A 13,291-nucleotide genomic window follows, 5' to 3' on the forward strand; every position below is an offset into this window, starting at 1 on the left:
TCAAGAAAATTTCGAAAGTAACAGTAACATCAAAAGTCAACAAAGGATAAAAGATATCGAAATCGGAAAAAGAGAAACCAAAGTATTGAAAGACAAAATTAGGGTTCAGAAAACTAGTATCTCAGCCTAAACTTCAAAATGATAGAGGGGAGGTTTACATAATTACAAAGCTAATATTTTGGCTAAAATAATTGACGTCAGTTTATTCAAAATTTAAGAAAAGTCATTCCAAGAACATAACAAAATAGTTTAACGAGAATAAAATAAAATCATAAAAGCCTATTTACAGTTTAAGCGTATTAAACAACAAAAAGAAAAAAATCTCGACAATATAAAATCGCAACGGTAGGGTACAAAACATGACTAAATTCAGAAAAAGGGGGAGCGACCGACATTAAACATTGACAAGGTATCAAACCAACAACAACAAAAATACAAAAGGGTTTCTCAAAACTTTGCACATGGGGTTCTTAGAGATGAGTTCAAATGGTGGCTTCTAAAATAAATTCCAAAGGGGTTCTTAAATTGGGTACGTTAAGGGGTTCTATGAAACTCAAACGGGGTTTCAAAAATAAACACAAATTTGAGGAAATTACTCTATCGCAAATTCTAGGTATTAGGGTCTAGGAATGAAAATCAAATTATTCGGTATGGGCGGAACGCCTACTCTAGCACAACCAGAACAAGCCGGCAACAGAGGAAGAGAGGCGACACTAAGATCAACAGCGGGCAGGCATCCAATAGAGGAAGAGCGATGCTTTATCACTCGGAAAAACATCAACACCCAGGTTTCTCTCAAGCCTAAAGAGTTTGCTGAAATGGATGACGAGCTTCGTGGACATTTTTCCGAAGAATCCGACCTGTGGACTTCAATTGATGTGTGTATAATGCAGCGAGAGCTCTGGCCTATGCTAACCGTAAAAAAAGCCAACGGTTGATCATAAGACCAAAAGACGAATGCATCAACTCGCCATAAAAATAGGCTGGGCAAGACAGTGCGCGTCCTGCATTCCGTGTGCGATTGACTACATCACATCAGGCAGGAATTTTACAGCCAAGGTTCGAAAGTTCACGCGCGAACCACGGACCCGTTATTACACACTTAACAAGTCAAAGCTGCTGACCATCAGGCAGCATATTGTTGAGAGAATACGGATACTATATGACGCCAAAAGAAGTCTAGAGCGGAGAGAAAGGTGGGTCAGAGAAAATCAACAGTTTCTCTCTGACCCACCTCGACTCTTCCAAGACCCTCCAGTTACTGTCTATCGCCCGCCCAAACTAGAAACTAGGAGATGAAAAAAGTATTAAGAGGGATAAAGAACTATTCCGCTCCGGGACCAGATTGTATCAAAGCCTTCTGGTGGAAGAAGTTTTCTTCAACCCATCAGCATTTGGCCCGTATTTTCACCTCGTATTTAAAGTCGGAAGAGCCGATTCCGGAGTGGTTGGTGGAAGGGCGCACAATACTCCTGCCGAAAATAGGCAACTTAGCTAACCCGAAGAACTACAGGCCAATAACTTGTCTGAACACGCTTTATAAGATATTCACAGCTATTCTAAATGATAGGATTGTTCAGGCAATTGAACCTGTGTGGCAAGAAATGTATGAACAACGAGGCTCAAGAAAGGCGTAGCCGGATGTCGGGAGAACCTGCTCAACGATAGATGTGTCTGCAAAACTGCAGCATTCTACCAGCGTGACCTATCGATGGCCTGGATTGATTATCGGAAAGCTTTCGGTACGACCTCCCATAGACTTATCATCTGTCTTTTGGAAATCTTAAAGGTTCATCCGCAAATAGTTGGGTGCATAGAGAGATTGATGCCACTTTGGAAAACCGATTTACTATTTCATCTGGAAAAAAGTCGTGTGACAACTAACAAGGTCATCTTTCAGAGAGGTGTTTTTGAGGGCGACATTGTGAGCCTACTCTTTTTTTGTCTCACATTATTGTCACTGTCTCTAGCACTTCGCCATTCCGACGGGTACATTTGCGGTAAACCTACAGATCAAGAGTACAAGGTCACTCATGTGTTTTACATGGGCGATCTTAAGATCTATGCTAAAAACAAAGCGCAACTACATCTAGCTTTTGGGATTGTCGAACGATATACTAAGGAAATTGGAATGGAATTTAGGGTAGACAAATTCGCCAAGGCTTATTTGAAGCGAGGAAAACTTCATGGCATCCCTGAAGACCCTGAGCTCGTCGATAGAAGCGCTATACAACATCTTTGCGCTGGAAAGACTTATACATACCTGGCCGTGTTAGAGAGCGGAATTCAGGATGTGACATCTATAAAGGATACTCTCCGAAGCAGATAGAAACCACTTATCCGGCAGATTTGGTCTTCCGAACTGTCGGCGAGGAACAAAGTATCTAACGAAGATGCTTGCCGTCCCGGTAGTACTCTATTCATTTGATCTTCTGTTCCGCGACTCTACATCTCACACTGTCAAGGTGGTCGCGGAATATTGAATCTTGAATGTCTTCACAACAGGATTATTCTGGGGAAAGTACATAGAGTCGCAAATGGAAGAGACCCTCTTCTTAAAATGGTCAGGATGCACGAAGAAGTAGGCAAAGGAGCGTTTCTGTACAAAGCAGCGGAGGAGGCTGCTGAAACACTCGGACTTAACTTCACTATTAGGTTAAGCAAAATGCTTCAAATCTTATCTATCTCGAGTAATCACTCCTGAAAGCCCGGATTCAGAGGCACAGGAGAAAAACTTCCGTGAACATCTTCTCGATAAGCACACCCCGAGCAATTAGCTCACATACTATCTATTTGTCCAACTCAGGCGGGAACGACCTACATTCTAAGACAATATGCTAGAACACTTGCGGGAAAAATGCAGAAGGCGGTCGTCCTTGGGTCGCTCCGTGTTCTTAGGGTGTATGAGGCTTTTGCTGGATCGTCGTATTGATTCCTTCACAGACTGTAACCACCTATCTCACGGTTGTGAGACGTGGTTGTGGCTGAAATTTTACCGGGATTTCGCTGGAAGCTTGTGCACTAAAAAGGGCGTATCGAGGACATAGAAAAGGTCGGAAACACTTTAATAATTTTGGACATTTCGGCACTTTAAAAAGGAGCATCGAAAAATAGAGAGGGATCGAGAACATATTACATAAAATATTACAAGGTTAGAAAATTCTGGGAATCGAGAATATATTACACAAAATATCACAAGGTCAGAAAAATATAACTAAAGTATAATATTCACCATTGAAATAAAGAAAATCAATTAATGATGATTTTGCTAAGTAATAAATTTAATTAACCACACAAGAGCAAAAAATAAAATTCAGAGAAGGCTTGGCTAAACCATTGATACAAAAAGCCGATCCTACCTTAAGTACAATATCGGAGAATGGCAGCACGTGTTCGCACGATAAGCGTACAGACGCCAAGAGACCTATTTACGCGCTTACCGGCATAAGATTGAAATGGGAGGAATTACATAATTCGGAAGTGAAGAAAAGAGCCAATTGCCTCAACTCGGTACGGTTCGCAGGGATTGAATTAAAAACTCCGTGCGCTATTTCAAAAAAGGAGTAATTAATAAGCAGTCGCGGAAAATTGGCGTAAAATCCGTGCCGAAAGCTGAATTGCACTTTGGCGTGGCAGCTGCTCACGGGGGCTTTACGGCGTATGCACTCTCTATAATGTCAGAAACATCCAGAGATTCAGCACGTTTCGCGTCAGTCATTGCGAAATCAACCACTTGAAAAATGGATATGTCCGCGGAGTGCTTCTTCAAACATTGCTTAAACAAGCTGTAAGCGAAGATGAGAAAACGACATAAAGACCAGCCGCGAGAAGCAGGCACCTTCTCAAAGATTATAGCGATTTCAGGACAATGAGGAACTTTGAAATGCACGTTCCTTCTAAGCTCCAGCATCTGGCTGAAATAAATGCCTCTCTTTTTAAGGATATCTCGCAGGTCTCCGAACTATCGACAATCAATTGTTTACTTTATGGTAGTGCGAGATATTTGGTTGATACAATTCGAAGGCCAAAACTGACGATAGACCTAAAGATCAAAGGATGCTTGCATCAACTAAACAAGACGAGTATGTGGGCGAGACAGAATGTGTCCCGTGTTCAATGTGAATAAAGAACAGGCAGAAATGGATCAGAGAGAATCAACCGTTTTTTTTCGCTGATCGATCACGCCACTTAAATGATCACCCTGTTTCTATCAAAAATCCACCCAAGCTGAACGAGGTAGAGAATTCTCGGGGAGAGTTATATAAAGTTCCGAAAACACTGGAGTTGAAAGAAGACACTGATAATATCATCCGAAAAGGGCCAAGTATGCTTTAAGATTTCAAAGGAGATTTATCGCCCCAAATAGTCCACAAAAGTAATATTGCTTCAAAAGCCGTTTGCATTTCATGGTTGTGACAAAGATCCACCAGTTTGTGAATAATATTTTTTGATACAATGGCCGTTGCCATTATTTGAGAAATTGCATTATCACGTTTATATTATTGTATTTACATTTTCGACTACTGTCTAAGTCTACATTGACAAGTAGTCCACATTATTAAATACAATAGCTTAGGAGCTACATCCTTCAAAAAGGGACCTTAGTATCTAACCTTACGAAATTCCTAAGTGGAAGAGTATTTAAAATAAAAGTAGTGTTAGCTCTGAAATGCTCACTCATGCTCTTCCTTCTTTTTCAAATACACAAAAGCAAACGCGCTTACCTGAGGTACGAGCGATTCTCGACCTATGTCTGCATAAGACAAACATGCTTATATATCACTTCCTATTTACGATGACTAACCTTCTTGATTTACTAAGCATAAAATAAGAAGAGCTCATTATTAGATTACTTTGCCTATAATAAGATTATAATTTGTTGCCATTGTGTGATTTATAATGAATTTGAATAGAATTTAGGATTTGTGTGTTTCCTGCTTTATAAACGTTTCCCTTTAGAGAATTTGCCAATGCAAAGAGAACGAGATTTAAAATTTAAAGAGAAATAAAGCCTATTGTATTCTAAATATTCAAGTACTTAGTGTGAATATTCGACAAATTTATAATAAAAGAATAGATTCGTGGATATTTTATCTTCGAACAAGTCATTCTTTAGGCAAATTATAATTTAATTGTGATCAATCCAAAGAGTATAGACTGCGAAAATAAAGATTTTCCTTTATATTTCCAATTGCCCCAAGCGCCCATCTATTAGATAGTATGACACAAAAGTTTGTTTTTATATTAAAAATTACAATATAATTATAATTTTTATTTCATTACTTATTTTAATTATCGACTGAAATTGAATAATTAAATTCTCTAGTTAACCTAGTTAACCTAGCTAAAACCTGGCTCTTACAATTGGTGCCCAACGTGGGGCATGCGAGTTAAAAAAAGAATCAGATTCTTAGTTTTAAAACAATTCTTGCGTAATGGATCAAAATAAATAAAAGCTTATAGACCCAGCGTGGACGACAATAATGATCGAGAGAACTTGGTTTTGACAATACGCGACGTTTCGCCCGATAATATGGAGGATAATCTGAGCACACCCTCGGACGCTATAAACTCAAATTCCGAGAAGGTATGGGCCTACGGAAGAAATTGGCTGCGCTGGAAAACATCATAAAACGGTCATTAGAAGCAACAACTATAATGACTCAGAGCCTGGAAGAAAGAGAGGCTAGGGTGCAGGCAAAAATCAGCAGATTAGATTCCGCCCAGACAGGCGTGGCACATCGATAATCTAAATTCAAGAACCAACGATCCAGTGACAGTGGCCTAGCCGTATACTAAATATGTCCTACCTGAATATAATGGCAAAGGTAGCCCTATGAGGTACTTGCGTCAACTTGAACAGAATTGGGAGGTCGTACGACTAAGAACATAAAATGCAGAATTTCTCATCGAGAAATCCGTCTCGGATCCGAAAACGACTGATGGTTTATTATTAAAAATGAAGTCATAAGAATGAGACAAAGTGAAGTATTCAAAAATCTCGCAATACACTATAATGATCAAATCAAATACGCAATTATGGGAAGAGATATTACTCGCTGTGAGCAACTCATTAAGCTCCTGGAAGAGTTTGATCGGATCGATAATACAAACCATGTCTGCGCGGAAAACAAAGAATGGAAGAATCCTGGGAATATCCCTTGTGAACAAAACAAGCAGAATTTAAATGCGTGCAAATTGGCAAACCGAAATACTAATTACTCTCTGCAAAACAATAAAAATGGTAATGGGACCTCACTTCCAACGTATAGCGCAGAAAACCGAGCCAATTGCAACTTGGGATCGAGACCCAACACAGATGCTGCTGGGTAACGCGCTATGCATGAAGTAAATTCCTGAATATAACAAGAGAATCAAGCTCCACATAAAGTGCAAAATGTGAGATTGACTTGGAGCAAACAATCACGAATGTCACTCCAATGCTTACGAACACACGTGAGGCATTAATGAAGGAGTCGGAGGACGTCGCGAAAAAGCAGTGATCAAAATGTTACACGGCAAATATTCAGATTCCGGTTCTTGTAACAAAGGGGCTGATTGAAACAGGTGCATAAAATACCTGTATTCCGGAGGAATTTGTCTCAACCGATAAATAAATTCCGACGTACAGCTGCTGGATACTATCATTCAACTAGCGTTTCTAGTATTTTCACGCCAAATACAAAAACTCTTACTTTCCGATACTAGCAGGGACAGACCGCAATTCGAATCTTGCAAGCAAAGAATAAAAAGAAGCAAGATGGAAATAACAACCCATATGTCCTGCAATCATCTTTAGTAAAGGAGTCAGTGAATGACGAAACACAAAAAGAGGAGGAGCATGTAAGAAAGAAGAGCCTATTGGATGTCACTCAAAGTCGTTCTCTTTCAAAAATACCAAGGAATGAATGTAATGTCATATGTACACGGAAATCCAGTACCATGGGAGAAGATATTAGTTCCGAGTCGTGCCTTTCGAATTAAAAACGATCGCCACTGCTCTCGTAAGAGGACTTGATCAGGCGCTGCTAGGACACGGCGGATAAATGGTCGTAATTGCGTATGACACTTTAATAACGTCAGAAATAAGTGAGTTAGATCTGGAACATTTGAATGAAATCCTCGAGGCACATGAAAATGGGACCGAGAAGCACAGGAAAGGTATGGATCACCTCGACCTTACTTTTTTAAAGACGTGTAAAGTCTCAAATGCCAGACGAACGAGATGGATACTCGCCATACAAGACTACAAGATCAAAGTCGAGCAACCGCCTGGTAAAGAAAATGTACTGGCATATGTGTTAAGCGGCATACAGGACAGTAAGAGCTACAGAAAAAATCGTAGAGAGACTCGCACAATAATAAATGCTCTGAGTTATCAATGGACACTGGCAGTAGAAAGATGCATAAGAAGTATACCGCTGCAATAATAACAAGACAAGAAGACGCCACAACTCACGTTTCAAGATACTAGAAAAAAAACTTATCACTTCGATGGAGCCAGTTATCATATGTACATTCCACAAAACTTAAGGGGGTCTTCTAGTGTGACAGCCGTTATCTAATGCTATTTTGGGGAATTTTTTTTTAAAAACCGTTGAAATAAAATAATTATTATATTTCATATCTTTTTTGAATACATTTAAACAAACTTGGAAATTTTTTGAAGTCATTGCACAGAATTTTTTCGGAGGTACACCGCTCAACAGGAATAGATATAAAAGAAAAGGTGCTCCACTGCTGCCATGATTCTGGATATTCTAATTATCTGAAATCAAAAAACCACACGCCATTTTATTCTCGAGATTAAAGACTGCATATAACTAAAATAAAGAAAAATTTTTTAAAAATAATTGATCATAAGCTTCAGAAAAAAATTCAATTTTACTCCTTTTTTTTGGGGTCTATATAAGTGCTAGAAAAAACTAACGAAACAATCTTAATTCTTTTAGTTTAAGTTGAAGTTGTATGTGCGTTAAAGATGCTGTAAAAATTTGAGCAGAAACAATCAAATAGTTTTGGAGATATCGTGGCTGCAGTTTGAAAAATCGTGTTTTGAGAAAAACACGTTTGAAAGTTGTTGTATATAATTCATAATAAAAATTGCCTCGCCATCAATCTGCTATGCCTGGACATAGAGTACATATATTACGTAATTTTTTTTTGTTTGAATAAAGACGACCATAAAATTGCTGTGAAGTTGAGAAGGACACAACGATGTAGACAAAAGAAAAACGTCTTACGGAATATATGGATGATCCCTGTGTCGATGCACGCTCCGTATACCTGCTTCGATTTACGCGTATAACTTTTCAACCACTTCAAATTGCGAAAAATCCTTTCACCCACGTCTTGTATACATGTTCTAGATGTGATTTATGAAAAAAAATCGCTTTTTTGATCTGATACATTAAACGACCCCCTTAATGTAGACTCTTATATTGGAATTTTTAAATTCTACGGACATCCAGAAGCAGAGTAAACGTGTATCTACGAAGAGCAGTTACAATGTTAGGACCCTGATCAGCATCGAATATGATGATCTCGATATCCGATTGAGTTACGCCATGCTTTTAAAATTCATTCATAAGTTCTTCTTGTACGCTCTGCCCAGGTTTTGGCTCTCCACCTGGAAATTTTGCTCTATAAAGGACAAGAGATTTTAACATCCAGTCAGATGTGATGTAATGTATAATTACAGCTAAGGTTTCGTAAGATCTTAAATCTTTCGCACAAAATTCCACTTTTATCCCTTACCGTGGCTTTCGCACTGACTGAAATTGCAATATCGGGCAACGAAGCCAGAATCTTATCACATTCATGTCTGAATAAATGAGAAGTCCCAGATTTTAACCCCTGCTATGAATATATTACATGACATTTCATGAATTATATGTAATCTATACTTCTCTTCGACGCCTTTTCAATTATCCAATTGAAACGCTGCCATACTTTGCTTTTCCCACCTTCTGGTGTCGTTAGTGTATAAATTTCGCTTTTTAACTTTGTCCTAATATCATGTTCAATAACTTTTTTCGATTTTTCTGGTAAAGTTGCGTTATCCTCATCTCCTCTACCATTGTTTTCATAATCAACAACACCTTTTAGATTATTCATCTAGACAATTAAATTCATGTCTACTATAACTTCGGATCTAAAAACATACTCTTTCAAACAAATTAATGCCATTAATTTTTTTATATATATTTTTACTACAATTCAAATAAAAATTGGTGCATAATTTAAAAAATGTTAGTTTAATTTTAATAGATAAAAAAAATGCAATTTTGTAAAAAAACTAACTTTTTTGATCCTATAAATATTAGTTAGATATTTTTTTAATTTGAAACTTAACACAAAAGTTTAAAAATAGAACAAACATTTTGCAATAAATACCTTGTGTTTTATAACTGACTTTGATTATTTTCTTTAGATTATAATTATTCTAGATTTCTAGAAACAACCTCTTTATTAATTGATATGCAGGTAACTTATAGTAACAATATAAAGATTAAAGTAAAATTCTATTTCCGTTCGTAAAAAATTAAGGGTTGTTTTATATCTTTAAAAAAATTACATTTGATTCGCCTCATGGTCTAAAAATTATATTATGCAAAGCTGTTATCAACTGTTTTCGAATTTCTAGATATTCACTGTACAACATTAGCTTTTAACTTACTGATTCTTAACAAGAAGCCTGCAGAATACTTACTAACGATTTTTGTAAATTAATTCAACTGACCGAACCCCGTAAAAATTTACATAACAACCAACTTGCTGGGGTGGGAGGGGGTAACTTCGAAATTTTTAAGAGAAACCTATGTTTTTTATTCCAGTTCAGATTCTCTATAAAAAAATAGGTACGTTTTATTCAAAAAGTGTTTTTTGATTAGCGCCAGATAGGGTTGCAATGGCGCTAATTGACATATATATATATATATATATATACATTGCTACAATGCGAGTGTGGCCCGTGAACGAGAGGGTTACATGTCTTTTCGCATCAGCGACTGCGAAACCATGTCAAACTACTCCAAAAAGGGGCTATGAAAGCGGAGCGCCTACTCTACCACAATCAGAACAAGCCGGCAACAGAAAAAAAGGCGACACTAAGACAGGCATTCGATGGAGGAAGAGTTATGCTTCAAGACCCGGAGAAACATCAACATCCAGGTTTCTCTCAAGCCTGATGATCTGTCTGCAATGGATGACGAGCTTCGTAGACAATTTTTCCGAATAATCCGACCTCTGGACTATCAATTATTGTGTGTATAATGTAACGAGAGTTTTGGCCGATACGAAGCGTAAAACAAAACCAACGGTTGACCATAAGAGCAAAAGCAGAGATCGGAACTTTTTTGTTTGGACCCGAGTTTAAAGAGTTCCTTAAAGGTTCGGGTCCAGCTTGGACCCTTCAATTTCTCAAGGGTCCGGATCCGAACCCGGACCGTTTAGAATTTACAGGATTCGGGTCCGGAACTGTACCCCTTAAGTACTCAAGGGTCCGGGTCCGAACCCGAATCTTTTAAATTTGATAAGATCTTAAAGGTACAGGTGCGGACCCGAACTCCTAAAGAACCTTTTAACATCGGGTCCAACCTGAAAAGTTCCTTGAAATCCATGTGTTTGAGAAATTTACAAACACGATTTGATTAATAATTTTTAATCATTAATAAAATTTGCAAAATATGAGTCAAATTTGATATTTTTTGAATTTTAACCGCAAATTATTTATTTGTGCCTCGAAAAACCCCTCGTACTGACTTTTATGTAGATTTAACCACATTAATTAGATTTTCAAAATTTGGGTCAAACTTGAGAATTGTTTCTTTTTGATCCCAAATTTGTTTATCCCTGTATTTTCTCTCATTTGGTCGTCCGCCAATTTGTACATTTTTTAAACGTAAGGCTAGGAACCTTTTATGTTGGACCCAACATTAAAAGGTTCCTTAAGGGCCCTGGTTCGGACCCCTTTCCTTTCATTCCTTACGGATACAGGTGCGAACCCGGACCTTATAAATTCTTAAGGTTACGGGTTCGGGCCTGTATCCTTTACATTTTTAAGGGTTCGGGTCTGGACCTGAACCTTTTAAATTTTCAAGGGTCCGGGTCCGAACACGTACCCTTTAATTTCTCAAGAGCGCGGGTCCGGACCTGAACCTCTTAAATTCTTAAGGGTCCGGGCCCGTACTCTTTAATTTCTTAAGGGTCCGGACCCGGACCCGAACCCGAACCTTTTAAATTCTAAAGGTTCCGGGTCCGGTCTCGTACCCTTTAAGTTCTTAAGGGTACAGGTCCGAACTCGGACCTTATAAATTCTGAAGGGTACGCGTCCGCACCTGTACCCTTTAAGCTCTGACGGGTTCGAATCCGGACCGGACCCTACCTGGACCATTTAGGTTCCTTGACCCTTTAAAAATTATGAATTCCAATCTCTGATCAAAAGATAAATGCATCAACTGCGGATCCGTTATCACACGATTAACAATTCAAAGCTGCTGACCATCAGTCTGCATATTGTTGAGAGAATGCGGATACTATCTGACGCTAAGAGAAATCTAGAGCAGAGAGAAAGGTGGGTCAGAGAAAACCAACAATTTCTTTCTGAACCATCTCGACTTTTCCAAGACCCTTCAATTACTGTTGACCACCCGCCCAAACCAGAGGTGGTCGAATTATTATGAAAAGAAGCCTATGAAGTGCAGCAGAGACTGGACCAAGATATAGAGAAGATAAATAGCTTCAAGGAGTTGTGTGATGCCCTCATAGCACCTGATGAAGCATGCCCACCCATCACTGCCGAGAAGGTGAAAAAAGTATTAAGAAGTATGAAAAACTATTCCGCTCCGCGACCAGATGGTATCAAGATTTTCTGGTGGAAGAAGTTTCCTTCAACCCATCAGAATCTGGCTCATATTTTCCCCCTCATATTTAAAGTCAGAAGAGTCAATTCCGGAGTGGTTAGTGGAAGTGCGCACAGTTCCCTATCGAAAATGGGCAACTTAACTGAACCTAAGCATTACAGGCCAATCCCTGGTGTGAACACACTGTATAAGATCTTCACAGCTATCCTTAATAATATGATTGTTCGGATAATCGGATCTCTGTATGGCAAGAAATATATGAAGAACGCGGCTCAAAGAAAGGCGTACCAGGATGTCGGGAAAACCTACTCATCGAAAGATGTGTCTGAAAAGATGCAGCATCCTACCAGCGTGACCTATCGATGGCCTGGATTGATTACCGGAAAGCTTTGGATTCGATCTCCCCTAAACTTATCATCTGTCTTTTTGAAAACTTAAAGGTTTATCTGGAAATCGTGAGGTGCATAGAGAGATTGATGCCACTTTGGAAAACCAGATTTACTATTTCATCTTGAAAAAATCGAGTGACATCTAACAAGGCCACCTTTCAGAGCGGTGTCTTTCAGGGCGACCTCATGAGCCCACTCCTCTTTTGCCTCACATTATTGCCACTATCTCTAGCACTTCGCCATTCCCAGGGGTATTTTTTCGACAAACCTGCACATCGAAAGTACAAGGTCACTCGTGTATTTTACATGGATGATCTTAAGGTCTATGCTAAAAATAAGGAGCAACTACATTCAGCTCTAGGGATCGTCGAACGATAAACTAAAGAAATAGGAATGGAATGTGGCTTAGACAAATGCACCAAAGTTTATTTGAAGCGAGAAAAACCTAATGGCATCCCTGCAGACCCTGAGCAATAAGCATGCTTGTCGTCCCGGTAGTACTCTATTCATTTGGAGTGGTTCCATCGACGAAGAACGAGCTTAGAAACCTTGATATCGGGACACGAAGGGTTATGCACGTGAACAAAAGCATGCATCTTAACTCTTCTGTTCCGCGAATGTACGTCGTGGAACGTAGTGGAAGAGACCCTCTCCTTAAAAAGGTCAGGTAGCACAACAAAGTGGCCAATTTTGTGTTAAGGCATTCCCGCAGGGCGTGCCGTGCACACCCTAAGCTTCTAGCACATATACTATCTAGTAGTCCAGCTCATGCGGGAATGACCTACATCCAAAGTCACGATGTAGCACTAAGAGTGCTTTATTACCATCTCTGTCATTCTTACGTTATTAACCTTAATATCGCTCCACTAAACGCTCTTAGGGAAATAGAGTCAATTGTCGAGAATGAGAAGTGCCGCATATACTGGAACTTTTTATTCTTTACAATTGTTTCTGTTGCTTACTCGAGGCCTGACATAGTTTTCCTTGGTACAGTTTTTCAGATTATTCAGATTGGGTTGTCCTTATGACAAAAGCTTA

General features: G+C 38.9%; 1 protein-coding gene across 1 annotated transcript in view; it reads left to right on the plus strand.

Annotated features, from left to right (window-relative positions):
- Positions 1-13,291, plus strand: part of LOC117180442 (myosin-VIIa) — a 414,863-nt gene that overhangs the window by 208,206 nt on the left and 193,366 nt on the right. Inside the window, exon 7 of the mRNA XM_033372940.1 lies at positions 5,457-5,587. Within this exon, the coding sequence (XP_033228831.1) occupies positions 5,457-5,587 (131 nt within the window). The remainder of the gene's footprint in view (positions 1-5,456; positions 5,588-13,291) is intronic.

Source organism: Belonocnema kinseyi, chromosome 9 (assembly GCF_010883055.1).
Source record: "Belonocnema kinseyi isolate 2016_QV_RU_SX_M_011 chromosome 9, B_treatae_v1, whole genome shotgun sequence".
NCBI classification, from domain to species: Eukaryota; Metazoa; Arthropoda; class Insecta; order Hymenoptera; family Cynipidae; genus Belonocnema; species Belonocnema kinseyi.